Genomic DNA, 27623 nt, shown 5'->3' with positions numbered 1-27623 from the left:
CAGTATCTGATTCCAAAGGCCTGCAATTCCCCTCCACATTCGAACACCCCTCACGTTTTCACCTGGTCTGACCCAAAGACCGTACAAATTCAAATAGAGAGAATTACAGGCATCATTTGCATGTACAACAGTCATTAAGCCCTCATCTGTCTTCCAGGCAGACAGGAAAGAGCGGAACAGCTTGAGTTAAACACATCAACGTAAAAAAGGGCTCAGATGTGAAGCAGGCTGCGTAGATGCTGTAAGAAAGCCAGAGTAAGACGTGCGTTTCTGCAGAGAAGCAGGGGTCCTGTGACAGCCTGGGAAGAGTTACTCCGCGTGGGTGTCGGATGTGAAAGCGAAGAAGTTACTCCAGAAGTTGTAGCTGGGTCACCAGAAAGTCTTGAAGCCAAAATCCTAACCCCCGTTTCTCCAGCGTGGGAGAGAGACCGCGCTTGTTTGCGCACAAATGCAGAAAATCAGCCTCCTCTGAAACAGGAAGCCACAGACTCGGCGCCTCTCAAAGGAAAACCACACACCAGAGTGGCGACTCGGGAGTCAACACGCCTCACGGCGACATGACTGCTGACGCGACGAAAAGCCGACCGGGGGGGGGGTGCGGATCCGGCCCCGTTTCAGACCACCCCGATTAATCACCTTCCCAGACATTAATGATCCATAAATGCTTCCATGACTAATAGATGTATTTTTTGGGCCAGATTAAATGAAAACCATCCAGACTTGCCACACTACTCCTCAAAAACGGATAAACTTGGCAGACGGAGTCTAAGTGAGCAAACCCATGATATAGGCGGGTACAACTTTAATTTTTCAATAGCATAATACTTATTTTTATTGACGTCGACAGTCTAGCAAGCTAAGGTCAGCAGTTAGGGGCCCGTTACGCCGACAGGACTGATGGATGGATGAAAGCGGCTATTTAAACATTAAAATATCGTATGAGGCAGTTACTCACCGGCCATTTTGGGCTTTGCTTTGGCGCCATCGGCAGGACCCCCGGCAGGACCCCCGGCAGGACCCTTCTTGGGCTGCGCTGGGACGGCGGCGCCCGGCCCCCCGTTACTGCTTCCCCCGGACTTCCTGGCGGGCACCTTGGCGGGCACCTTGGCCGACCCGGCGGCGGCTGCAGCGGCCGGCTTTCTGGAAGCCGCGGCGGAGGCGCTGGGCTTCTTCTCGGGGACGGCGCCGGTCACCTTTCTCTGCACTCCGTTTGACAGGGGTTTTTGGACACCGTTGACAGGGCGGTTCTGCGCCGTGCCGGGTCGGGAACCGGGCCCAGCTGTCGAGCTCTTCACAGCAGCAGCGCCAGGTTTCGTTTTGCCGGGGCCCTTCGCCTTTGTTTTGGCGTCTGCTGGCTTGCTGTTCCCCTCCTGGACAGCAGGTGGCGCTGCTGCCATTTCCGGTTGCTGCTGCTTCTCCGCTTCGTCAGAGTGTGACTGTAAAGGGTCTTGCTGCGGATCCTCCTCCGTGGCTGTTCCCTCCACCAGGGGCTCTGCTCCTATTGCTTCCATAGGCTCCATTGATGCCGTGTCAACCCCATCCGGTTTCATCTCCCCAGTTAGTGTAATGATTTTATTCCCAGTTTGGAGCAGATTCAAGAAGACCGGTCTCTATTGTACTCAATACTGCAAGAAATAAACACACACATGCACAATTTTATTCTTAAACTTTCCATATTAAACATAGCAGTTTATAAACTTACATAAAGGTCATCTGAATGTCTGCTGTGAATGATGTTTTATAGAAATAGTTTTTCCCTACAACTGTAAGCCAAGAAACCAGTCATGAGATCAGGAGCAGAAAGAAAAACAGGAAGTGACAAGCTGAGCTGAACAAAAATTATTTTCTCAAGGACAAGGGACTCAAGGAGCACATGAGAGAAAACACGTGAGGGGTGTGTGTGTGTGTGTGTGTGTGTGTGTGTGTGTGTGTGTGTGTGTGTGTGTGTGTGTGTGTGTGTGTCTACACAGGATACGCCTCATCTCTGCTGTCCAAAAGGCCAGTAAACGGAGCGGCAAAGCGGTCGGTGGCATCCTGTACGATCAAACTTAATTACAAACAGAGGTGGAGCAGAAACAAGCATGCAAATGGCCCCCACGTGTCACGGGGCTCCGATAAAAGCAGACAGCCAAAGTGGAAACGCATGGCTCACTTTGGGACATAATTCTCCTCTCTGTCAGACGAGGGAACCCTTAAGGAAAATTTCAGCAGCCTTATTCTCAAACTCCCGGTTCCCGATTGAAATAAAAGCACAAATCACTGACTATGAACGAGACGACGACACATTAGTTTACTTTCGGTTTTGCCGTGGTGGCGGGGGCCGGGAGACGCAGCGGGCAGGCAGCCACGCTGCTGGGATGGAGGCCGGTGCGGGTGCGACGGACGCATACAGCCGACAGCGTCACCATTTGGCAGAGGGGCCGCCTGGCCCTCCCTCCATTTAGGGATATGGGATAAAGACCGTTCCACTCCCCCCACCGGCGACAACAAAAGCTTAATCCCGATTCTTGTTCCCGGTTTTTCTTGTGAACTCAAAACGGAACCACTTCTGTATCCCCACCCTGCCCCCACTCTCCATTCCATAATCACCCCACCCTTCCTGCTTTCTACATGGACTCTGTTTCACTTCTGCACCTCTCCAGCTGCTCCCCCCCCCCCCCTCCAAGTTCTGTTCCCAGTCAGTCATGCAGATGGTCCGAGCAGCTGAGCCATTCTGTGGGCTGAACAAACAAGGGCAGCCAAGGGAGAGGGCCGCGGTAAATGGGGCCCGATCCGGCGCCGGAACACAGCGCCACACTGACCCGCAAGCAGATCCCGGCTCGTCGACCCGCCAGCCCTGACTGGCCTGCAGGTCGACTTCACGGTGACATCACCACCGGAAATGGAGACCAGGGGGTTTCCGAACTTTGGGATATTTGTGAGAATCGTTGGGTGGGGGGGGTGTTCTGTCTGGCGGGTCGGCCTCACAAAGACGCACTGTGTACAAATGGACCAGCTGCAGAGGGCCTGACAAACCGGTTAAGTTGGTATACGCCTAGTAAAAGATAAACCCCCCCACGCCCACCCCCACCCCAGCAGCCCTTTCAAATTCAAAAACGGGCTGCGTTTCCCACTCGTGTATCAGGAAGAAGGGCCACTCCTCCTCTCTCAGTGCTCCAGGCACCTTTACTTTTACATAAACCAAAAGGAACCCAGCTCCCCCCCCCCTCTTCTCAAGGCTCCATCACCCGTAAGCTGGACAAGTCCACACCCACGTCAGCACCTGAAGCGGCCACCCCAGGGCACGGCGACAAGCGCGTGTGAAAGGCTTCGCCGCCAAGGCCAAAAAGGTAGAAAAATTAATTACATTTCATAGTTCCCTGAAAATTCTAAAATTAAAACATCAAACCAGCAGAATGCAGGCAGCCGGCTTCACACGCAAATCACTGCTATAGAATCGGTTTTCCCGCACGCACATGTTACTCAGACAGGAGACAAACCACACACAGATAAAGGAGGATCTCAAATGTGTACAGCAGGCAAATCCAACAGGAAAGCAAATCAGCTCCGCATTTGAACTCAGATCTGAAATAATCCCTTAGGGGGGGGGGGGACCAGTTCCAGGTTCCGTCTGTTGGACACCCGGTGGCACGTGAGACCGTTGATCCACACGCCCACCACATTCCTGTGGCATCCTGTCAACGTAGCGGCTTACGTCGCCCCCCCCCCCGAAACTGCAGACTGCGACAATGTACAGAAATAAATAACCCGCGTTCCAGGCGCTGCTAACATTCAGACTGGCCTGAAACTGCCATTCCGTTAGAGCGCGCTCATGAATTATTTCTGCTACTTCGGGTAGGAGCTTTGTTCCCAGAAGCCACCACAGAGGTCTTGACAACCCAACATGTTGTACACACTGTGCTGATGCGGGGGGAGAGAGAGAATTTCAAAGATGTGTGTGTGGGGGGGAATCCTTGCAAAATTAAAATGACTGAAGAGCTGATATTAGCACAAACGCTGCTTGGACAGTCAGTAAACAGTGCAGGAGAGGTTCTGAACATCTTGGTATTTATGTAGTTGAATCTCTTTGCTTCTTGCGACGCTTCATTACAGTCCCATCAGAACAGGCTGTCAGCTCATTCCATAAAAGGGAAACAGATTTGAACCAGACAACTTCTTTCAGTAAAAAGAGGAATTCCACCATCTTCCTCACCCCGATGAGAAAATGCTAAGAGGCCCGGCGGAGCAGCGGCTCTGAACAACGACAGCGCCAGAACCCACGGCTCACGGCACTCGATTCAAACAAAAAGCCCGTCAACATTAAAACCGCCAGCTGGTCGCCAGGAAGTGGCAAGAGCTGATCTCAGACCAAACTGCTTCTGCAGGCGGCCACAGAACCAACACCTGACACTGACCGTCTAGGAACCACACAGCTGATGCGTGTTTACAGACAGACGGAAAGGTGTCCAGATGGGCAGGAACCCCCCCCCTCTCCCAGGCAGTCTGGGAATCGCCAAAATCGTGAAGATCAGACGGGAGAGCCAGCGATGGCTTCATCCAAGCCGATCTCCAGTCGCAGGAAAATGGGTCACAACCTCCTGAAGTCACACAGGGGTTATCAGTGCTGTGATCTACTGGCAACGAGTTAGTTCAAGGGGCTGAACACGGGGCGGGGGAGGGTGGGCCAGTGCCAGGCTCAGTTTACAGCGAGCGTGCGTGCAACCCCCCCTCCCCTAAAGGCAGGGGCCAGGAAGGCAACTGCAAAGCAACAAACTGGGAGAGGCTCATCACTGTCACCTGTGCCACTGGGCACTGCAGACAATGAGCAAGGCCCACCCAGACAACCCAGAGACACAAGCCCCCCCAAAAGAAAATAAATAAAATGAGGAGCACGGGACGGCTCACCAAAAGGGCATCATGCACCTTTCACTGGCTGCCCTCACACCCTTCAGTGCAGTTGCTGCTGCCATTTTGCAGCCACAGGTACAGTGCGGGAATAGCAGCACTGCAACCAGGAAGATGCATACAGACCCAGCCTAATACCTCAGGGAACCCTGTACCCCAGAGGGGTACAATGTGTGTAAAAGGCTAGTATCCACATACCCAGGGTCTCTGTGCAACCAACCTCAGATTCATACCCCCCCTGCCCATTAACATTATGACTATGCAGTCCCACCCCCCGTCAGTCTCTTGAGGTCAGGAAAACACATATCGCTGAGTGTTTTCCTCAAAAGGCCCTCAAATGGGGGGGGAGACGACACAGCTGCTGCTGTGGGAGAGTTAGGAGGGAGAGGAGGAGGTGAATGAACTGTTTGGGAGGGGGGGGGGGGAAGATGGGTTGCGGGCGTAGCGAGGAGATGTGACCATACAAGGCAGTACTGCTGCTTTGTGCTGCATCACCCCCAGACTAGGCTGTAAACGGGGGGGGGGCGAGAGACAGAAAGAGCACAAGAAATCAGAAGCCAGAATCTCCTACTCAAAAAAAAAAAAAAAACAGACAGAGCTTTCCTCAGACTACAGACAAACATTGAAAGGCTCACGTCCAGACGACGACATCAGTATGGACAGCTGGGGCAAACCAGCTATTAGCTAACTGGCATGGAAACTCCAAACACAAACCGCACTGCAGGACGCCAAGGGCCGGGCTGATGTGTCCCGTCGTCTCCATGGTAAGCTTGTACATAACCACTGTTCTCTGCTTCACATCAACATCTCTTCATCCAACGCCTCGAGTCACTGCAGAGGTCCTCAAGCCCCTTCAAACCTCATAGGTAAAGCCGCTAAACATTATGGACAGAACAACCTCACGGTTCACGGGAAACGGTGGCTTTCTAGCAGAACACGTGGCTCTGTGGCATTAAATCAGTATCCCCCCCCCCCCCCCTCACAGTTCTTTTCTAATCTAGTTTGCACTGAAGCCTTATCCAGGCTTTCAGCTGCAGGACAGACACATAATCATCTCAGCATAATTTGAGACTCTCAATGGACCAAGTTCAGTCACAGAGACTCTCGATCTTCCAGTGATGTTGTGCTACTAGAAAAATCCCTCAGGGGGTCGCAGCAAGGACAATATACTTTATGCACAAAATAGCACAGAAGAGCTGCTACACCCCCTGGTTACCACCGCCTTGCACCGTCTTTCCTTCACCCTGAACCTATGAAGACACTTTGGTCCATTCTCACCTGGGAGAGAACTGCAGGAGGATCTCCACCACGACAAACCGCAGCACCCCTGGCATCTCAGCGGGCAGGCTGGAAGACCCCACCCCAGGGGTGCCATTAAGACCGCGATCTCGCCTCAACACCCTCCACTCCACGCAGGAAACCACCCATTCCGGCACAAATAACAAAAACAGCGCCATGCGGCGCTGGTCCGCTCTACCGGATTCCTCTCGGGACACAGCGGAGGGGGGACAGGGTGAAAAGGTCGACATTCTCTCACAGCCGCTGACGTATAACCCAATATTATTTTGTAACTACTACAAAAACTGCCTGCGAGAGGTTTTCAAAGCTAAGCCTTGATACAGTAACCCCCCCCCCCCCACCACCACCACCACGCAAATGGACGTTGACTCCTGCATGGGACACATAGTAGATATTCACAAAGGCGATGCTCTCGTCCGTCATTCAGCAGAGGGACCCTTTTTTTAGACCTTGTGTAACCATCAAAAACCTAATCAACAGCACAATGGATGTTTTCCTGTGGTGCCTTCAACACGAGAACAAAACTTGCTGGCGTGGGGAGAGCAGGAGAAGAAAAGGAGATTAATTCTAGCAGACAGCTAAGTAGACAAGAGACCCCATCACAAGTCAACTTCAATACTGATGACATCTAAGTGTTACTGCTGACAGGCAAACAGCGGGTCGGCAAACCACAATTCTGCTACAATACTAGTACATCGAGTTTCCTCAATCAGCTGTCAATCTTCATCCAAAGGTCAAAGTAATAAAAACTCAACGTTACGCATTATAGGGTGGCACCAAACGATCCCAACGAACCTAACGGAGCCTTTTGGCCTCGCCTTGGCACTTCTGCAGTAAACAGAAGTCTTCCCAGCTAATTTGTGTCCTGGGGACACTAAAGAGTTTCAGCAGCTGATACAGTATCAGCCCACATGACGTGATCAACAGCTGGAAATGAAAACAACGGGTACAAACACAGAAACAGCCAAGAGGCACGAAATTCCAGGAGCCTCCGGTGGCACCAGAAAGAGGCGTCGATTAGGCCAAGCCTGTGGGCAGTACAGGCTCAACCAGTTATGTGAAGAGCTATCAGCTGGGATATAGGAATTAAAAAGCGAGAGAGACCGGTGACATCATACTGGGCGTGGAAGGAGACAGCTGACATCATCTGGGAGGCAAAACACACCCAGCTTACACAAAACAGGCCCACAGAGAAAAATCAATAGGAACAGTGACTTCTCCCAAAGCAGATCAATTTCCTGGGTACTGAGCAAACAGGTCAGGCAGAAAAGCTCAGATAGAGACTTATCAGGCCCAGAACTCCTTCCCTGAACACATCGTTAAGATGGAATCTGCAATATTTGACCAAAACTATGTGGGCACCAGCTTGTCCAGCAAGTCATTCTGCAGACAAGGGTGTTAAGTTGGCCAACTGCTGCTATAACAGCCAACACTCCTAGAAAGGTTTTCCATTAGTTAGAACATTGCTGGTGGGCACGTGCTGACGTTCAGGTTGGGTACTGATGTTGGGTTATCAGGTCCCTTTCTGCGAGCTTGTGTGGCCGACCAATTCACTACTGAACCTGCTCACAATCACGTCACCAGCAGTGCACCAGGACAGCTGCAGCAAGGCAGAAAGGTGGTAAACTGGCTTGTGGGAAATTCGGCGCCACTCTGAAACTCACCAACGCAGTCTGATGCAAAAGATTGCATGAATACCTTCTATACACCTGTCTCAGAAATGGGTGTGGTTTAATTAGCCAATTCCCCTAATTTAGAGGGCGTGCACATACAGTGTATGTATATGAACAGAAGTGAAGGAGGTTAGAAAGCAGACAAGAGGTGAAGGGACCTTCAAACCAAGTGAAAACACAGCTGGTACAATATAGTGCATGTTAGCGCTGTCTAGTAGTCCAGTAACAATAGACTTGGAAAACCTCTAGGTAAGAGTCCACACAGAAATGTCCATCCATGGTTCCTATAAGGCAACGCAGGTATGACGAGACCACCTGCAACTAACAGTACCAATCAACAGTGTTGGGGGTAACGCGTTACAAGTAACGTGCGTTACGTAATAATATTACTTTTCTTAAGTAACAAGTAATATAACGCATTACTTTATAAATTTACACATCAATATTTAAGTTACTTTTTTTAAAAAGTAGCGCGAGTTACTTTTCTATTTTAATTAATTTGCTTAAAAAAATATTTAATTAAAACGAACGTAGTCACGTAGAATCACGCACTCAGTGCTGCTTTGAAAATGCATTCCGAGCTGACCACGCCCACCCTACGGCAATCATTGCGTCAAGGCGGGGATTGGCGGAAGCGCGTTACGTTTAGATCGTTTGAAACATGGCGGCTGGAGATCTGATAAGATCGTTGAATTCATTGGCAGATGAAGTGGAGCGTGAACAGAGAAATAATGTTTTTGAAGCATCATAGAAACACATAGGCTGACTTGAATAATCTGATAAAAATTGAACTAAGGAATTCAGATCACTTGAGTAGTACAATTTCATTGTTCTCTAAAAAGTTATTAAACATTTTAAATGTTTAAGATCTGTCTTTTGCCCTAATATAACTTATTTCACAATGGCAATTATCTAGCCTATATTGCACTCTTTATTATCTCATTGGACAGTGAATTTACTTTATGTAGGCCATAGCCTACCAAAATAAAAATAAAAACTTAACAAACACATTCATTTTCAACTTTCAATAATTAATGTTAAGAGATTTTTTTAAATGGCATGCATAGCTCTGAAAGTTCTGAGAATATTATATAATTCTATATTATTATTCTATATATGTGTTTTTAAAAGAAAATGAAATAATAATTCTAAGGCCTGAACAACAAAAAGCTTTAGCCAGGTAAGAAATAAGTAACGCAAAAGTAACTCAAAAGTAATATAACGCATTACTTTCCATAAAAAGTAACTAAGTAATGCAATTAGTTACTTTTTGGGGGGAGTAACTCAGTATTGTAATATATTACATTTAAAAGTAACTTTCCCCAACACTGCCAATCAACATCTCACACGTGCCATTAACCCGGATGGAGAAGCACAGTAGTTATGGCAGCACCGAGAACCAGGCGCCAGCCGACAGGCAAAATGAGCTCACCGCATCTACAGCGGCCTCTGCACACAGCCAGCCGCTGAGAGCGGGGAGGAGATTCCAAGCACTTCTAAGTCTATTGGATGAAGAGGCAGCAGCCACTGCCCCCTAAGAGCAGGGCCAGCAACAAGGTCACACGCAGATGACGATCGGGACAACTGCAACAGCAGCCACCACCAAAATAAGTGACTTCAGAACCTCCATGACGAACTCCCAGCCCCGCGGTGCCCAATGGAAAAGTGCGAAAAAGTCAGTCTCCCTTGTAAGGGATTCACAAGATGACTTAGGGATTTAAAATTCCGGATGCACACACTGGCCAGACTGTAAAGTGCATCTCACACCAGGCACCATAGGCGGACGAAAGCAGCTTCCAGCGGCCGCGCCCGCATCCGCGCCGCCGCGCATGAAGAGGCACAGACCGCCGTTTTGTGTACGACATTATGCCTCCGTGCAGGAATGTAAACAGATGTGTTGATGGCCAGGCACGACATATTGTAATCTATGGATCTGGAGACATGAGGTGCAAGATCCTGACGATCGCAGATCTCTCTCCAGGGGCCGCTTAACTCCACCTGCCCCGGAAAGCTTACAGGTATTAACGGCCGCGTCGTAAAAACCGGCCATTCCAGTAATAACAGTCGCCCAGTAATAAGCCAAACCGCATTCATTCTAAGAGCAGGACGAAAATGACTGCCATGGATTTATTGATGCACGTTCGGTTTTACGTGCATTAAGGACTTGCCATTGCACCCTCCGCAAATATAAACATTAGGTATCCGAACTGTGGTAACTAGATATATAGTACAATGCAATCAATCCCCAAATATTCCACAGAAACACATGACGCGCTTTCATGCCATACAATATGAGGCGATAAATCACTCAATGTCGATTCCCACCGACAGCTTAATAACCGGCTCAATATTACACCTGAAAACACACATCACTATACAGCTTTAAGGGTTTGGCAAAAAAAATGAATGTGTCGCTGAGAATGTATTGTTAAAAAAATTCACATGAATTCAAACATACGACCCAAACAAGTCATGATAGCATTTTTATATAAGGTTTAATGCAATATTGTGGCGAGTAAATTATGCATCTAGCCAACCGGGAATGGAGTCCGCTATTTACCAAGGGCCTTCCCGGGAACAATGGGAGCCGCCAACACGATGAAACATACGAAAGTAATGAAGATCAAAAGCAGCCGTGCAAAGGAAAGCAACACGTTATTTAACCTCCACTGATGCCGGCGAGTTATGGCTGAAGCTTTCGAGCGGGTAAAGGCGTTTTCCAACGCTGTGTCCTCGGACAGGACGGAGCCACCGCCCCATTATCCGGCTCCCCAGGACATGGCCATGCTGGTACTGATAAAGGGGAGCCCGATACCTGTACCTACCCCGCAAAGCCATGCCAAACGCATATTCGAAATCTCCAAAACCATCCGGTGGACTAAATGGCTAACAAAGTTAGCTAGTATAGGATTACGTCGTAGTTGGAAAAATAATAAAAATCCTCTATACTTGGCCGATGATTCAGGCAGGAGTTTAAGTAATTACAGCGATATGGAGGAACAGTGCACACATGCAATAGCTCAGCATAAACCTGAACCTTATTTCTCATTACGCCGTTTGGTACCTGCAGAAAGACGCTACGGGGCCCCGTAGGGATGAAGCGACATGACGGAGCTGCTTTTATCCGATACGCATGAAACCCGCGGCTCCTTTATCCAGAAGGACAGCAAGCATCAGCCACGTTGCAATACTGACTGAGCGGTACCCAGAATCAAATACTGACCTGTAGCTTGTTGCCTGGATAACAACTTAACACACATGCTACTCAAATAAGCAAGAGGACCTAATCATTTCGGCTAAATTTTAAGTCGATGGCATACAGAATTGCATTTTCACAAAATCGCCTTACCGTCTTGGATTCTGTTACAATGAAGCTCGGATGAAACCGCTTTCTTTCCCTTGCGAAGGATGATCCAAAAAAAAACAATAAAGGACGAAATGTATATCCCCCTTTCCCCCCTATTTTAATGTAAAGCTGCCAAGAAGCGAGTTTACCGGGCCGGTTCTGGCGTCAGACCGCCGCAGTAATACTTAAGCAGCCGCAGTAATACTTAAGCAGCCGCCGCAGCGCCGATCTGCGCCCTTTCATCCGGACACTCGGCTCGTTTCAGCGAGAAGCGCCCGGGGACGAGCAGCACGGCGCGGGCATGAGATTGAAAGAACAGAAAGACAGAAAAAACTCCCAATTTCTTCATTCGTCCACCAATCGCAGCGAGGGCCGAGATTTATTTAAAAGAGGGTGATGTAATTGTCCGAGCTACCCCGCCTCCGCCTTTCACTTGCGCCACCACCCTTCCTCTCCCGAAACTTATGTCCTACCACCCGACCGAAGCATATTAAAAGCGCTCCCATGTCTCCCAGTAACAGGCTTAACCACAATCTTCAGCTAATGAATAGTTTCAGTGGGCAGGCTATGCATTAAGATGGTACTACTCCGCGAAAGAGTCCGGAAGGCGTGAAAATCAGTGTAGAGTTAATATATGTTTTTATTGCTTGCATGCTATTTATTAACAATTACACGGTTAAAAGAGGATAGTATATTTTGGGGGACATATATTTTCTTTCACTTTACAATTCATGATCAGGATTGTTCAGTTTTTAATTTTTTTTCCCTTACTGTCCCATGCTGTTCATGAAAAGATGGAGTAGACTGATTCGGGTAGTAGACAAAGAGCCCGATGACTCAATAAAACCCACATCAGCGCGTTGTTCTGCGCGTGCGAACGTAAGGTTGGGGGGGGGACATAAGGGTGAGATTGGGGTGGCAGCATATTCACGTGGCCTCATTCTTAGTGTGCTGGCGAAATTATCATTTCTATTCAGGGAGATAATCTCCCATTTTTAGGAATATTACTTAGAATCATGTACCCACGTGCTGTCTCCCTCCGTGGACTGCATTGTCCCTCATTCCCATTTACATTGTGACAATATCAGATTGTCAGTTGATAGTCAGTTGTATTGATTCCTTATCCAGGTTTGCAGTCTGGGGCAAACACTGTACATTATCTATGGCTTATCCGCAACTGTATTTTACAGCAGTGTTTTAGTACTGCACCCTGATTTGTAAATTATCTTCAGACCTGCAATGATTAACCAGCAACACAATGACCTCCTTCACTAGTGGCACAATCTATTGCAAAGCAGGGGTCTGGCATGGCATTTATAAGACTATGGGATCGTCCTTGTCTTGTACTGGAAGTGCTTGATACAGTATTTCCAGTTTTTTTCCTCTTATGTCCACGTCTAACCTGGGTCATCTAGATTGCCGAAACAGCCACCTTCACCTCAGGAGAACTTCCATAAACCAGCAGCCCTTTTCCAGCAGATGTATAGAGTCCGGAGATTTGGGTACGCAGTGCTCCATGACCTGAATGTGTCATAGGGGTGCAGGCAGGACTTCCAGAAGGTGTCCTGGGGTTCTGCTGGAATGTTTCAGCGAAACAAAAGGGGGTGACAATTAAATCAGTAGGGGGACTGCAAAGGGAGCGATGCTGAGGGTCACATGGGACACTAATATTTTTTTTCTGCTCTAATTCAGACGTTGGTTGCTTTAGGGATGCTGTTACTGGCACGTGATCTGAATTCACCTATCAAACAGCTGCCAGGGCTGAGTAACGAAACTCGTCCCCGCTCCTGCTGAAAGGCATACAAGATGGTCTGTATAGAGCCTCTTTTAATCTCTTAAAAAAAATCAGCGGACAAAGGAGAACACTACACGACAGGCTGTCTGTGACATTGTGGCAGCAGGTTCTGGCATCAACATGATAATTCTGAGTGGCAACAATGAGAGGAAATTTTATTGACAAATGGTGTGCCAGCAGAGACAGGAAGGGACTGGCCAGCTCTCAGTCCTTTATTTTTTCTTTGTTATTATATATATATATTTATTATTAATCTGGTTTGAGCATAAGAAGTCAAGGGTTATCACGTAACCCAACGATATTCACCCGTGTCTGAGGCAAACCACAGCCCCACGTCATTAAAATAGGAAAGTTAGCCCAGACAGGAGGGATACAATGTTCCGCCTTTACCTGCTAGTATTTTATGAGTTGTACACTGCAGTTATGCTCACCGAAAGCATTACCTTGGCTCACACGCTTTATAGTGCAATCGTGAAATGATCTTGCACTTTGAGCTCAGCGTGCACCAAGGTAGACAGTGACCCATATAGGCTATAGGCTGATATTTTTATCTGACGGCGTGTGCAGGCTGCTCCGAAACCCACAGCAGCGCAGTCCGCTTTGTCTGGGACGCCTTTGTTCTGAAACCTGAGCATGATCAGCCCGGTCAGGGTACGTGCTGGGCTCATTTGATTGCCTTTGCCTCTGGCTCCTTCCTGTAAATTATGTATAATCGTATTAAGGGCGGTGGATAGGAGCACCTCCACACAGCGTTCCTGTCAAACCTGACTCAAACAAGTCACACTAAAGTTAATTACTGTCGATCGATATTTCTTCCTCCACTTTGTCCCGGTGTTCCAACGCTAGTCTGCATGACATTTGACCTCCCGCTGACATGCCTGTTATGGTATTTTCACGGGCTGTTTTCTCATTTATCTATAGTTGAGATCAACCGTCTTTTGTCTGGAAGAATAGGCCCATACACACTACTTCGGCTGGCTTTTGAATTAAAACATTACCTTATAATCAGTTTAAAAAAAAAAAAAAAAAATCATACTCTTTTCAAACCTGCCATAAATAAATTGTTGCTCATTCCCCCAGTTTTCCACCTGACACATCAATGAAAACTGCAAATGAGCAAGCGCTCAAGGTTTTTATTTTTTACTCCATCTGCTGGTCACTGAATGTAATTGCAACTCATGGTTGGTGAATTTCATACATGATTAGATGTTAGGTTAGATTAGATTCAATTGTGTTATTACGCAAACAAGCAGTCAGACAACGAAATGCAGTTTGGCATCTAAAGCGAAACTGCAAAATAGTGCATGACTATGCATAACTATGTAGAATAAAACAGGTATAAAGATACACAACCTGTTAACGCAATAAACAATGAAGTCTGAAAATCACGGACACTTTCTTGAATAACATAGATAACAACAATAATATAAATAATAGATACTTTATTAATCCCCTAGGGGAAAATCTCTTTACGCCTTGTCGGGGGACTTTTTGGATGTGCAGTTTCAGCAAAACCCCTAAAACGTCCAGAACGCCAAACTAAGCTTCCACATCAACCGCAAGGATCCAGCCAGATGCCCGAAAACAAGCCACCCACCATGTCCCACAAAAACACGAAACACAGACGTGGGAGAGGTTTGCCAGCATTTTAATTGGAGAGTCAGGATAATAAAAGGAGGCTGAACAGGAATCCACCCGCCCCACCCTCGTCCCGGAATCCTCGGCGGTCAGCACTCTCTGTACATATAAAAATGATTCACACTTAAAACTGAGGTAAATCATCCTTTTCCTTTAGCAGGCATTGCACTCATTTATATTTACATATATTACAATTAAAATTCATGTTACCCTGGTTAGTCCCAGTTATCCAGAAAAGGAAAAGAAACGGTTCCACACAACTGTACCCGACAGTGTATGACAGGACTGGCCGAGCTGCACCAGCGTCTGCCAGCGCCCTCTGTTGAGCTTGGAGGCTATTGCACTTGAATTACCGACCAGTGTGGGCTGGAGCGTGCAAGCAATACAGGGTTTTCAGTACGCTGAGCAGGCCGCCCCCGTGCGTTAATCCGCAGGGGGGATGCCCTTCTGGTTTTGTGCGTTTGTTTCAAAATATAATAATAATAAAAAACAATAAATAAGACACTTAAAAACGTTTGATTCGATCATTGCTCATATACATAAATAGCTCAAATTTAAGAGAACTGCAAGAAAACACAGGAATCACAGATTTAACCTTCGGCAAATCTTCCTCCTCGGTGCCGAATCATGCTTCTTAGCAAACTAATCCTCCTCCTTCAAATTCATTTAATGCAACCAATTTCTGCCCCTTAACTGATATTTAGAGAGAATTAAACAGAAAAATAAGGCATTTTCGTTTACTCTAAATGTCCCCTGCACATTTAAATATTGAGGTCAGGTGAATTAGCTTGGCCCATTAAATACTGCATTTGGGGAGAGAGATGGCGGACTGCCGCTTTGTGCAGACATGCCTGTTAGCTACTGACACACCCCAATCCCCACTAGAACCTACAGACTGCCTTGCAGAAGCTTGCAAAAAAACAATATAAACATCATAATTCCATAACAGGCCACAGGGGGGCAGCAGACACATGGATTGTGCTCCTGTGTTTTCTTTTTTCTGCTCAGTAAGAGGCAGCAAAAGCTCCTGCTTCTCCCCCATTTAACTAATACCAGCTGCAAACAAGGACATCTGGTGCAACATGGTGGCGGGGGGACAGCGTGGACACGTCCGATCTCTACAGCAGAGGACACGCATTACGTTTTCCCTGTCCGAAAGCAATCGGTAACGCACTTAAAAACAAAATGACTGGATAAGAATAGGAAGGAACGTTTTTCAGAAATCTACGACAGTCTTCGCAGTTCCAGCACTACTTGGTCGGTGTGTTGGAAGGAAATATACACTATTGTAAATGTATAAGTTACAGTCATCGACAGCTTGGATTCAGTCCGACACAGTGTATGTCTACCTGTCATAATACTTAGCAAAAAATGAATAATAATTCTACTGTGCGTAACTGTTACCATACTGGTTAATTATTCATTTGTATCAAATGTGCTATTGCAGCTTTGAAATTTATACCGTTTTGTAAAATGCCAATTGGGAGCTTCTTTATGTAGCTGGGAAGGACTGGAGGAATAATGAGGGACAATATGGTGGTTCTGTGACATTCGGCTCGATCATTGGTCACATCTCATTGGCCAGATGCTTCTATGGTGGCAGGTAAACCAAACCGGCATGTATAAGTAAACCCACTGCTTGCTGTCTTGTCTTCCGGCTAGGCGGCCGAAGAAAATCGGGATGTAATAACCCAGTGCTGCCAGAAGAGGGGGTTAGTTCACCAACAGGACGTCTTCATAAGTTGTGGTTCTAGAAAGCACAGAGCAATTATATTAATAGCAACATGGCGAGACAGTGGCGATAACATCGAAAAGCAGCCATACCTGGACAATTCAAGAAGCACAAACCAGCAGCCCTCACCTAACAACTCCCCAAACAAATCTTTCTCGCACCTGTCACAGCAACAGAAGAATGAGCAGGGGGAGGCGTCAAGGCCGCGGAACTTTCCAGAAGTGGGAGTGTCTGTACACTCCGCTATGAAGGCATGCAGGTCTGTGATGTGTATTGGCTCCTGGGTTTGGTGCTGTGAATAGAAAAAAAATTGATGGTCTCTCCATTCCTCTCACCTTAATTATCTATCTAAATCATTATGAAAGAAGACGTTTTAATAAGGGTTTATCTGAATACTGCAGTATCAGTCTGGTGACAAACATTTCCAGGTCGACGTCGACTTACGATCGATGCGACTTATGACTGATTGACCTTACGACCGTACCGGGATCGCAAATATGTGAAAATTTTTGCATATAAAATAAAGGGCCGACTTGCTACCAAATCGACTGATGACCGGCCAATCAGAACCGACTGCGGTAGTAAGTTGACAACCTGTATATTACAATAATTTAGCTGCAATTGGATCAGGTTCACAGCTTGTTTATATCTAGTTGCGAGTGACATTTTCTAACCAAGCAACCTACAGTTTCAGTTCAAGATTACTCAATGGAGCAATGACCTGCTACTTGAACCAGAATTTGCTGGATTACAATTCAACCTCAATGCCATTTCCTGCATCATATTCATGCGTGACTGTATTCAAAACACGCCATTATTTAGAGACTTAGATGAGCTTCTGAAGTATGTAAACATGCTGCTGAGCCTTCAAAGACCTCTTACGTCCCAAACAAAGGCTTGAGCACAACAACATTTTGCCTTCATGGTTCCACGTTTGGTTCTTGACTCTCATTATTCCACTTCCAGTCCACTCCCGGCGCCGTACCTTAATGGTTTCGTAGGCCCCGGTGATGAGCGCGATGAAAAGCGACAGCACCATGTAGATGAAGAGGGAGATGAAGGTATAGAGGTAGACCTGGCTGAAGACCCACACCAGCGTGCTGCTGTCCTGCATCTCAGCGAAGGTCACGAACATGTCGTCGCCGTTGATCAGCGAGAACAGGCACTCGGAAACCATGGAGAGCGAGCGGAACTGTGGAGAGGATGGATATTAGTACCAGACGAAGGTCCAGTCATCCTTCACTCACCAGACATCATTGCAGCCACTAAAGTTGGTTACTGAAATGCACCGAGAAGTTGATTGATTGGCCTCTGTTCTTTCAGGTTATTTTGAGCTCATTTCCCAGAGAACTGTACTTAGTGGTAACTTGGTTTTAATGACAGTTGTTGATTTTAGGTCTTTATAGATCGAAGAACAGTCATGGACTACAAAAGCACTGTTGTAAGTCGCTCTGGAAAAGAGTGTCTGCTAAATGCTGTAAATGTAACTAATGCTGCGCTCTATTTGAACTCGTAAATTCCGAGTTCATAGTCGGAAATTTCAACTGGAGCGCCCTCTGAAGTCGGAATTCCAACTCGTGAACTCAAAGGAACGGACACAACCCTGAGCTCAGAATTGAAGATGGCTGCGCCCTTCATCAACCGAAGTTAAAGCTGTAGTTTTATGCAGTTTATTAGAACTTTCATCTTATTTGTGGCTCATTAAATCGATTGTACACACAGTGCTGTCTAGCCGCTATCTGTGGACTTGTTGCTACGCAAAATACTGCATAATATGTTGTTATCCACTGATATTGCTAACAATAGCTAACAATCACCTGGGATAGAACTGGGACCAGTTTCATTAAGCAGGACTTCTTGCTTAAGCAGACATCTTATCGGATTTAAAGTAGTCTGGGCTAAATGTAAATGAACAGAGATAAAGGCCATTTAAACTGGGGTAGATTAAATCCGACAAGTTATCCAGGTAAGCAAGAAATCCTGCTCCCTGGTACTGATAAATGGCTTTCCAACTTTGAGTACTGGAACACTGTTAACTCATGTGTGACATCATTTCCAGTTCAGAGTTCTGACCTCCGAGGTAAGTGGAACGCAGCATTACTCTTGGACTGAGAGCTCTAAAGAGCAGGGGTCTCATAATTTCCTGTCTGTCGACTGACACACAAAGAATTTAACAGTGTAACATTATTCCGCTAATTAGCAGCACTAAACTCGAAAAATTTACCATCGCCAGAGGTTTAGCCGATTATACGTATATATTTTTTTCGTTTCAGCTACAAAAAAAACTCAAGTGGCCCAACTGAGGCTAACCCCCTGAGTCGAGTGTGAGACCCCTGCTCAAGGGTGCAGAGCCTCTGTTATGTCCCAGTGTCAGGTGCAGTGTATCCCGTAGGCCTGCAGGGGGCCTCGCCTACCTTGACGTGGTAGGGCCCCAGGACGATCCAGCCACAGAAACAGTAACCCAGGTAGATGACAGCCACACAGCAGCAGAAGCGGATGACATTGGGGAAGGCAGCGCGCAGCGTCACGATCAGGATCTGGGGAAGAACACGCGAGATCTTTCAGTAAGAATCGCTCCTCCGGTTCAAATTGTGGGCAGCAGAAGTGCAAAGGTGTTTCAGACGGATGTCTGTGTATGTTACTCACGTTATATTTCTGGAAGAAGGTGAGGTAGCGGATGACTCCCACCCACACCAGCAGGGTGGAGGTGCCCAGCAGGATTCCACACACGTCATAAGCCGATATGGTCTTTGGGGAAGAAACGGCGCCGTCAGGAAGGGACGTCACGCGACATTGGGACTCCCCTGCAGAATCCGGCCCCCGGTGACACAGACCTTAGCGTCGATGCCGATCTTTATGAAGCTGCCGGTGATGGTGAGGACGTCGCTGACGATGAGGAGGATGTACCAGCCGTTGATGAACTCCATCCTGTCGGACCAGCACACGCCGCGGCTGAGGTTGACTTTGAAGAAGTGCACGAACTCCTGCGGAGGGCGAGAGGGACAGGTTCACGCGTGGCTCAGCACACAGAAAAGCATGAGAACTTTCTTCTGTTAATTAGCCTAAATGGGACTGTAGCACCACAAATGAGAAGCTCCAGAAAACTGCCAGGGAGCCAGATTTACACTAAATCTGGCTGCTTCTGTTTTCTAAACTGAGTCACATATCTGTGAGCCATGTGTTCATGAAGGCTGCCAATTGCATTTCAGCGCTTGTCCCCCCCCCCCCAGGCATCCCTGCTTTCCTCTCGCATTCAGTGACGACGTGAGAGCACGCATCGCTGACTCTGCAGGACGGTCTCTTCGTCACTGATCTCTGTAAACATGTGCATTACAATATGGCCGCGCTCAAAAAACAAAACAAAACATGCTGTTGCAGAAAACTCAAATCGGGACTGGTATGTAGACTGCATATAATTTTAAACCCTTCCCCACCACTGCGCATCTGATAAACAGCAGTCAGCTTTTTGCTGAACAGGAATCCCCCCCGAACTGCTGACTTGCATAAGCAGGCAACTGAATAACCGAACTAAAGTTCACCGGCACGTCAACACAGACAAACCCACACACAGGCGGATGGTGCATGTGCTATAAACCAAGGTTTCTCAACCCGGTCCTCGGGGACCACCAGACGGTCCACGTTTTTGCTCTCTCCCAATTGGCAGGGAATTGGGAGAGAGCAAAAACATGGACCGTCTGGTGGTCCCCGAGGACCGGGTTGAGAAACCCTGCTATAAACTGCATTTTGTCTGTGAGTACAGTTAGTTGCACCCAGTATCATATACCCCCTCCCTGCAGTAACAGATTTTACATTTAATCTGTGAAGCGTTTTGCATAGTTTGAAGAGACTTTAACAGGCGTTTAATTGTAGACACTAATGGCCACTTTTCTAGTCCTGAACCAGTTACCAGAGAGGTAGTGTTGTTGTTAAACATGAGGTTTGGAAAACTGGCTTTACTGAGCCCTAGAGAAAATGTCAGTGAATAATGTGAATAATCACAGCTCTGAGCATTCTCTGCTCCCCGCGTTTATGCTTTACTCCCCCCCCCAGGAAAGAGTGAGCCGATCAGCAGGGGTTATTATGCGGGTATGGGTACGTCCGAGAAGTGCCGTTTGGTGAGAAGATCATTCCACAAAATGACATTTATAGGAAGGCATGAGTCATAAGTTATACAGGGTGAGGTGGGGGGGGGGTATTTCACAATGTGGGAAAACCACGTTGACAAACATGCTGCCCCCTCCCCCCAAGAAATTACACACATTTCCCAATGTTTCTGAAGGGCACCATAGAGACAGAACAATTTTGAATGCAAACCCTAAGCCTGCTTTGACAACTTCATAGCCCCCCCCCCCTTGCTCTTACCCCTCCCCTTTTACCCCCCTCCCCCTTTACCCCACCCCCGGTTCCCTGCCTGTTGCAGAAGGATCCCTCTGATGATGGAGCGGCTACACAGCAGCAGGGACAGCACACACACCAGTGCCACAAACAGGTCGAACGCCAGCCGACTGTGGGTCTCCGCTGGAGTAAGGGGCGGCAGAGGGGGCGGCAGGGGGGCGGCAGGGGGGGCGGCAGAGGGGGCGGCAGAGGGGGCGGCAGAGGGGGCGGCAGGGGGGGAGGCAGAGGGGGCGGCAGAAGGGGCGACAGGAGGGGCGGCAGGAGGGGCGGCAGGAGGGCGGCAGAGGGGGCGGCAGGAGGGGCGGCAGGGGGGGCGGCAGGGGGGGCGGCAGAGGGGGTGGCAGGGGGGGAGGCAGGGGGGGAGGCAGGGGGGGAGGCAGAGGGGGCGGCAGAGGGGGCGGCAGAGGGGGCGGCAGGGGGGGCGGCAGGGGGGGCGGCAGGAGGGGCGGCAGGAGGGGCGGCAGAGGGGGCGGCAGAGGGGGCGGCAGAGGGGGCGGCAGGGGGGGCGGCAGAGGGGGCGGCAGGGGGGGCGGCAGGGGGGGGGGGGCGGCAGGGGGGGGGGGGGGCGGCAGAGGGGGCGGCGGGGGGGGGGGGGGGGGGCGGCAGAGGGGGCGGCAGAGGGGGGCGGCAGGGGGGGGGCGGCAGGGGGGGCGGCATTGTATGATGTTCAGCAAGGCATGATGGGAAAATGGGATGGAGAAAGGCAAAAAAGTTACTGAAGATGTTTGCATCGACCATGTGATTTTACACCAAGCTGCAGCCGCAATGCCCCCCCCCCCCCCCCCCCGCCCTTCTCACGGCCCCCTTTCTCCCTCACCATGCCCAGACACGCTGGGTGACTTGCACTCGTGGATGGAAGCCTGGTTGTCCAGGCTGATCTTCACTTTGCCACTGTGGGCCTTGTTATCTAGGGTGATCTGGAAGCGCAACAACATTACAAAAGAAACCAGTCATGACATCACAAAAAAAAAACAAAACACAACGACCCCCCCCCCGGAACTGAACTGACAGGGAGACAAAGATTAAAATCACCAGTCGGAATGTGGGAATGTTATTATGAAAGAATGACTGGGGAAGTGTTTGGCGTGTGCGTGTGTGTGTGTGTGTGTGTGTGCTATTCCTATACATGCCGTTATCTTCCATCGCGATGAAATCGGTCGGGTTATTCTGCGGCTATCATAGATATGCCCAGCAGGTAAAAAACAAATAAACGGAAAGAAAAGCACGGCCCCGGGTGACGGCAGGTCACCAGCAGGGAGGGGGCACGCACGGTGATGAAGAAGGTGTAGCAGTCTGGGATCTGGTTGTTAATGATGGTCTGGATGTTGATGGCCTTCAGCTGAAACTGGATGGTCACGTTGATCAGCCTGGAGGGAGGAGTGGGGGGGCATGGCACATTCAGGTGGGGGGGGTCAGATAGCTGCTATCAGACGCGATACTGATAGGTGGAGAGAGGAGCCCCCCCCCCCCCCCGCTGTGTGACATACTTGTGAAACTTGAGTGTGAAGTTCCTGTAGTCGGCTCTCACTTCGGCCAGTGGCCTGGACATGGGGGTGATTCCTATACAGTCTAGGGGGGGGGCGGGAGGAGAAGGCAAATAAATAAAGAGAAAAATACTCACTGGATACTCACTTAAAAGTACTGCTTTATGTCCAGTGTTGGCAGATAAAGGTCCATATGTCTGAAAAGGGGAACTGATCCAGAGAACTGCTGCTGGGCACCAGTGTTGTAAATGCTTGAGATATTTTGAGAATGAGCTGTGTGTGTGGGGGGGGGGGTTACCTGTGATGATATGGGGGTCGATGCTGAACGTGTCGTTGGCTGGGTCGATGTGGCCCTTCTTGTAGTACTGCTGACACAGGGAAAGGGCGCTTCCGTTCACTTCCTTGTTGAATACGTACGCATAGCGGCCCACAGTGGTCTCCGGCAGTGCCAGGTACTGGGGGGGTAACAAGGGGGGAGAGATGAGAACCACGCAGGGGCCAGAAACCAGAGATAACAGAGGATAGGTGGAGGAATACAAAAAGGAGATGAAAGATGTGAAATAAATACAGTGGGAGAGTTTATAAAAAAAGAATACTCAACATCCAGAACTTAGGGTAAAGATTGAGCAGTAATGTTTATGGCCCATGTTCGAAGTTCCCGCAGCGCCTGAAATGGTTCTGCGCTGGTGGAATACCTGCTCGATAGCGTAGAACATGTGGCTGTAGACGTCGGTCTGGGTGTAGACGGCCAGCGACTCGTCGGAGTCCTCGCTGTAGTCCTTCAGGAAGAGGTGCTTGAAGGAGATGGTGTTTTCCTCCTTGAACGTGACCACCATCTGGTTGCTGAGTCCGAACAGCACCAGCTAGGAGAACGTGGGGCGGGAAGAGCGAGACGGTTACGGCGACGCATGTGTGCGACACGCCGCTATGGGCACGGGGGGGTCAGAGCATGACGCCGAGGCGAAACAGCTCAGCGCTCGCCTGCGGCCTCCCCGCGTTGCACGCGACTGGGTTTCGACGCTAAATTCCCACCGTGAACTCAAAGGCAAGTTGGAACAGCGCGAAGACGTCCAAAGGTTGTTGGTCTAGTGACAAGAGCATAAAATGTGACACGTGGGTCGGAAATTATGAAGTGGCCTCCTTTACCCTCATCGCTCGAGCTGGGAGCTCAATTCGAAGACGGGATCTCCGCGTGCCTCTTCGGTCAAGGTACACGGGTGACATTTTTAAAATGTTTTTGTGGAAAACACAGCATGACACAACAGCAGAAACATGGCGGGGCAGCAGGCAGAATAGGGGTAAAGGACACAAGCTCACATGCTGAAGGCAATACCATGGGATTATATACTTTACCTTCAAATCCAGGAAAAACTATCTAAAGCTTGGCGATTAGGATAAAAAGTGTTTCTGAGAAAACGGCAGCAGCAGATTATATGGAAGTGGCTTTAGAGGGGCCAGCAGGATGACGTCAAACCACAGACCTACCAGACCTTCAGGTTTATAAAAAGGTCGGTTGATGAAGGTGACCTTAGCGTGGTCTTTATAACTGAAGTATTATGGGTGGTGGATCGTTCCCTATGCAATTATGCAAAAATAATAATCCCTTCATCTTTATCAGCATAATCACAACTTTTATTAACATCGGATTTAAGATGCATTAACATTCAGGCTAGTATAACTTAAGGAATGTAAAGCTAAGTGGGATATGGGATAATTTGAGAGCAGGTGTGGCTCGACGGCCGCGAGGCCCCCTAGTGGCGCGGATGTCTGTGCGTGCGGCCGGTTACCTGCACTGTGACCACGATGATCTTCAGCAGCTGCAAGCCCAGCTTCACCGGCTTGCGGCCCTTGGCGTGGAATTTGTCACATGGGCTCATGAAAAAGTACTTGAGCTTCCGGCGGAGGTCCTCCTCCTCCCTTTCCAGCGCCGGCGGCGGCCCGGAGCTGCCCGCACTCGTGTCGCTGAGGTCACCGGAGCCATAAGCCGTCACCGACGTCAACAGCCTCTCCCTCTCTGGCAGGTGGAGGGAGACACAGGGCTGAGTGAGTGTTTAACTGAGGTTTTTGGAACCCTACTCATCAAGCAACCACAGCTACATCTACATTCCACGGCAGCTGTCTGTGCAGGCGGTCATTTGACTGGGACTCCCGCTCGATTTGCCTGTGCCCTATGCCCAGTCCTTAGGGACCCCCTAGACGGTCCACATTTTTGCTCCCTCCCACCTCTCAGAGAACTGGGAGGGAGCAAAAACATAGACCACCTGGTGGTCCCAAGAACTGGTTTGAGAAACACCGCAGCTGTACCCATTAAGCACCCCCAAACCGGAGGCCCATCCCAGTGCACCTCTGTGGTTCCGCCCCCCCCCCCAAAATGCCACTCCTTTTTTTTTTTTTTATCTATCATGCATTTCCCTGTATCAGTGCCATGTTTTGCATCCCCCCCACTCCAGTTAAACCAGTCTCAGTTCCTTTCCCAAACAAAGCTCCGCTTCCGTCGCCTCACTGCTGTGTTACGCGTCTCTGTGCGCCGTTCTGCCCAAAATTGCATCACCCAGCCTGATCCAATCCGGCTGAGTGTTAGCACCCCCCTGAACTAGAAAGAACTTCCCTGTACGAATATCAAAAACTACCAAAGAGGAACTGGGAACGCTCCTCTTCTGGTGTTTATACTTGGTTTCGTCAGCGTACATATGAGAGTGGGGGAAGCTCAAGACCCACCGATAAAGTCGACAGCTGCGGTCCCAAGAGAGCAGGCATGTCCGTTAGGAACTTCTCCATCAGGGCTGACTCTCCAGGATGCGCAGGTACGAGCCCCACTAACCGCGACAGCTTTATCTGTGCACGTACCCGCGGTCCATACGATGGGGACTGGGGACACTCGTGTACCTCAGGCTGATCGAAGGCCGGCGCCTCTTAGCATTCAGAAGGTGCTCAGGGGTTATACCACAAGACGGCAACATGAGCTAGATTGCTGGGAAATTCATCTGCCCCCACCTGCCCGATTGGGTCGTAAATCCCAGCCCCCTTGGCAGACCTGAAGTTATTCCCTTTGCACTTTGTCCTCATTATTCATTGTAATGGTCACTTCAAGACAGACGACAGCAGCTCAAAGCATCGTTTTAACTGATCACTAATCTGAGTTATTAACTCTTGGTTAATATCAATCACATATTTTACTGTTCTCCTTGTGCCTTGCATCTTGTCTACAATGTAATGAAGCCCTACTTTCATTTATGTCACTTCTTCACCTGCTTTCCCCGGCATTAAAGTCACAACAAGCCCCCAGTATCCTACTGAACTGCTGAAAACAACAAAATGTTGTTCGGCCGTAATGCACAATCGCTACCGACTCTGACACCATAGAAACAGCACAAAGTCATCACGCCTGTATTAAGGCACCTTTTATCCAAATGAGTCTGCTGGAGCAGTTTATTATGCCTGTAACCCACAAGTCTGGCATTCATAAGCTGTGTAAGTCACATTAATATAAATGAGCACATACTGTGAACGCAGGATTTACACTGATTCTGGCACCAAAAACTGTATCTTTCAGTAAACCAGAGCTCTGAATGAACAGTGGAACTTAAGGGAATTGGTCAAAGGTGTATCTAAGCCTCTATAATGACTTCACCCCAGCCACCCCTTTGTCACCACCAGTATTTACATACTGACCCCCCCCCCCCCCCCCCAGAAAAAAAGCAGTGTGTGTCAATCGCAGCCCTGACACAGACATTCACGCATGCCACAAGGGATGGAATTCAGAGAAAAAATGATCTGCTGTGATGGAATGTGTCGCGTGTCTGGACGGGGGCCAGGATCGGGCCAAATAAAACAACAGCCGATAAGGGCTTTTGTTACTCTGACTGACCAGATCGCACACAATCAAATCTAGAGGAGACAGCAAAGAATCCAGCCCTTCCAGTCTGTTGCCTCAGTTGTGCCACACACATTGATGGCCGAAGACCAAGTCTGCGAGCGTGACCATGATAGGTCACCGGATCAACGGCCAGGGAAGTTGGATGAACAGATGTTCGTAGGATCAATCTGCACCAGGCCACACACAAAACAGAACCATGGTTAATCCTATACTGACAAGCCTGGACTAGAATCAGAGCTGAGGTGTTTTGGCATCACCGCCATGCAGTCAATGAGAGACAGAGCATAGCTTCCAGCGGTCACGCGTAATTACAGTGGGATCCAAACAACCGCAAAGACGCAGCTGCGGGAAGGTTGCCCGGCAACCGCGTTATTTCAGCCACTCTGCTCAGGTGCTGGGGCTCAGGAGGGAACGGTGCCGGGCGGGGAAGGAGCGCCAGCGGAGGAGGGGTTAGGGGACAAAGGCAGAACAAAAGACTAAGTTTCTCCATCTGAAATTTAAGCATTTAAGGCAGCCTCTGAACGGGACCACATAAGGATCGCACCACAACAAAACATACATGTACGAATGTTTCGGTTCACAGAAAATGACGCAAACAGGGAGAATCACCTCCAAGCTCTACCGTCAACATCGCCAGCCTACAGTAATCCTCATTTCCATCTACCACAGACGAATGCTCCTCACTCACTGTGGGCCACTGCTGTGGTGTCACTCCTCAGCTCTGCCAGGAGTGTCTGCTACACTCCCATAGTGACGCATTACCCTCGGAGCCAAGAAAACTAGAAGTACAACAGACAGCTTCACAGTTAGAAAGAGTGATAAACAGATAAAGACAGCCGGAAGTCCATAAGTATTTTAGTATTGATTAATAACTCTGCAGATAGGCTTCAATGATGTTCAACTGCTATTTACTTAGGTTATTAAATATTTTAGCGGGTAGCAAATCTGACACAATGTAACTGACAGACGATGAAAATACAGTGGAAACGGTTTTATTTTCACTGTTTAGTACAATAAATAATTTCGCGTGTCGCTGTATTACGGTTCTATCATTGCAATAAAATTCGACACCAAGTTGCTAACCTATAGATTTTCCTCAGGACTTAAGCTTTACGGATTGTTATTGTCAAAAAGAATGGGGGAAAAAAGTATTGCTGTTGTTACAAAATGCAGTAGACTTACCAGCGCAGTCGTGGTTGCAGTTATTAAAAACAGAAGCAGCCATTACGAGCTCGTACAATGCACAAATAAATTAAAAAATAAAACGCTGTAACCATTAAAACGCGCATAAAAATATAAGTTCCGCTCAGCTGACTTATTTCCCCCCTGGGCGATCCATGGGTTAGCGAGCAGACCATCTAAAAGCAGACCGCGTCGGATCGCAGCCGGAGTTTAGGGATGAACGCAAGACATTCAAGCCGCGCTTCCTCGATGGTCATGTGACCAGGTCATGTGACATCACATGCCGCCCTCGTCCGCAGCGTCACTATCATTTAACTC

The 27623-nt window shown here is 48.7% G+C and overlaps 2 protein-coding genes across 3 annotated transcripts in view; both read right to left on the bottom strand.

Annotated features, from left to right (window-relative positions):
* Positions 1-11676, bottom strand: part of prr36a (proline rich 36a) — a 28584-nt gene extending 16908 nt beyond the window's left edge. Inside the window, exons 1-2 of the mRNA XM_023791870.2 lie at positions 11206-11676; positions 956-1625 (exon numbers count right to left, since the gene is read on the bottom strand). Coding sequence (XP_023647638.2) covers positions 956-1550 — 595 coding nt within the window. The 5' untranslated portion in view covers positions 1551-1625; positions 11206-11676. The remainder of the gene's footprint in view (positions 1-955; positions 1626-11205) is intronic.
* A 2953-nt stretch (positions 11677-14629) lies between these two features.
* On the bottom strand, positions 14630-27600 carry LOC111833579 (mucolipin-1-like). 2 transcript variants are annotated; one of them, XM_023792007.2, is made up of 15 exons: positions 27306-27600; positions 26812-26902; positions 24034-24260; positions 22942-23109; positions 22545-22701; positions 22250-22331; positions 22033-22129; positions 21580-21679; positions 20779-20885; positions 19202-19351; positions 19014-19115; positions 18782-18904; positions 17353-17559; positions 16529-16659; positions 14630-16385 (listed from the first exon to the last, which is right to left on the bottom strand). In XM_023792007.2, the coding sequence occupies exons 3-15, from the start codon at positions 24121-24123 to the stop codon at positions 16349-16351; spliced, it is 1551 nt and encodes a 516-aa protein (XP_023647775.1). In that variant the 5' UTR covers positions 24124-24260; positions 26812-26902; positions 27306-27600; the 3' UTR covers positions 14630-16348. The 2 variants fall into 2 exon arrangements, with proteins under 2 accessions (XP_023647775.1, XP_023647774.1); XM_023792006.2 differs by lacking the exon at positions 26812-26902.
* Positions 27601-27623: the final 23 nt, after the last annotated feature.

Source organism: Paramormyrops kingsleyae, chromosome 5 (genome assembly GCF_048594095.1).
Source record: "Paramormyrops kingsleyae isolate MSU_618 chromosome 5, PKINGS_0.4, whole genome shotgun sequence".
NCBI lineage: Eukaryota > Metazoa > Chordata > Actinopteri > Osteoglossiformes > Mormyridae > Paramormyrops > Paramormyrops kingsleyae.
This window is presented reverse-complemented; position numbering and strand designations above follow the sequence as displayed.

Bases quoted from the DNA above. Each gene is read 5' to 3' on its own strand.
- LOC111833579 (XM_023792006.2), bottom strand. From the start codon at position 27,348: ATGGCTGCTTCTGTTTTTAATAACTGCAACCACGACTGCGCTG. The intron at 24,261-27,305 runs GTAAGTCTACTG...TCCACCTGCCAG, and splicing joins CTGCAACCACGACTGCGCTG to AGAGGGAGAGGCTGTTGACG. The intron at 18,905-19,013 runs GTGAGTAACATA...GTTCTTCCCCAG, and splicing joins CCTTCTTCCAGAAATATAAC to ATCCTGATCGTGACGCTGCG.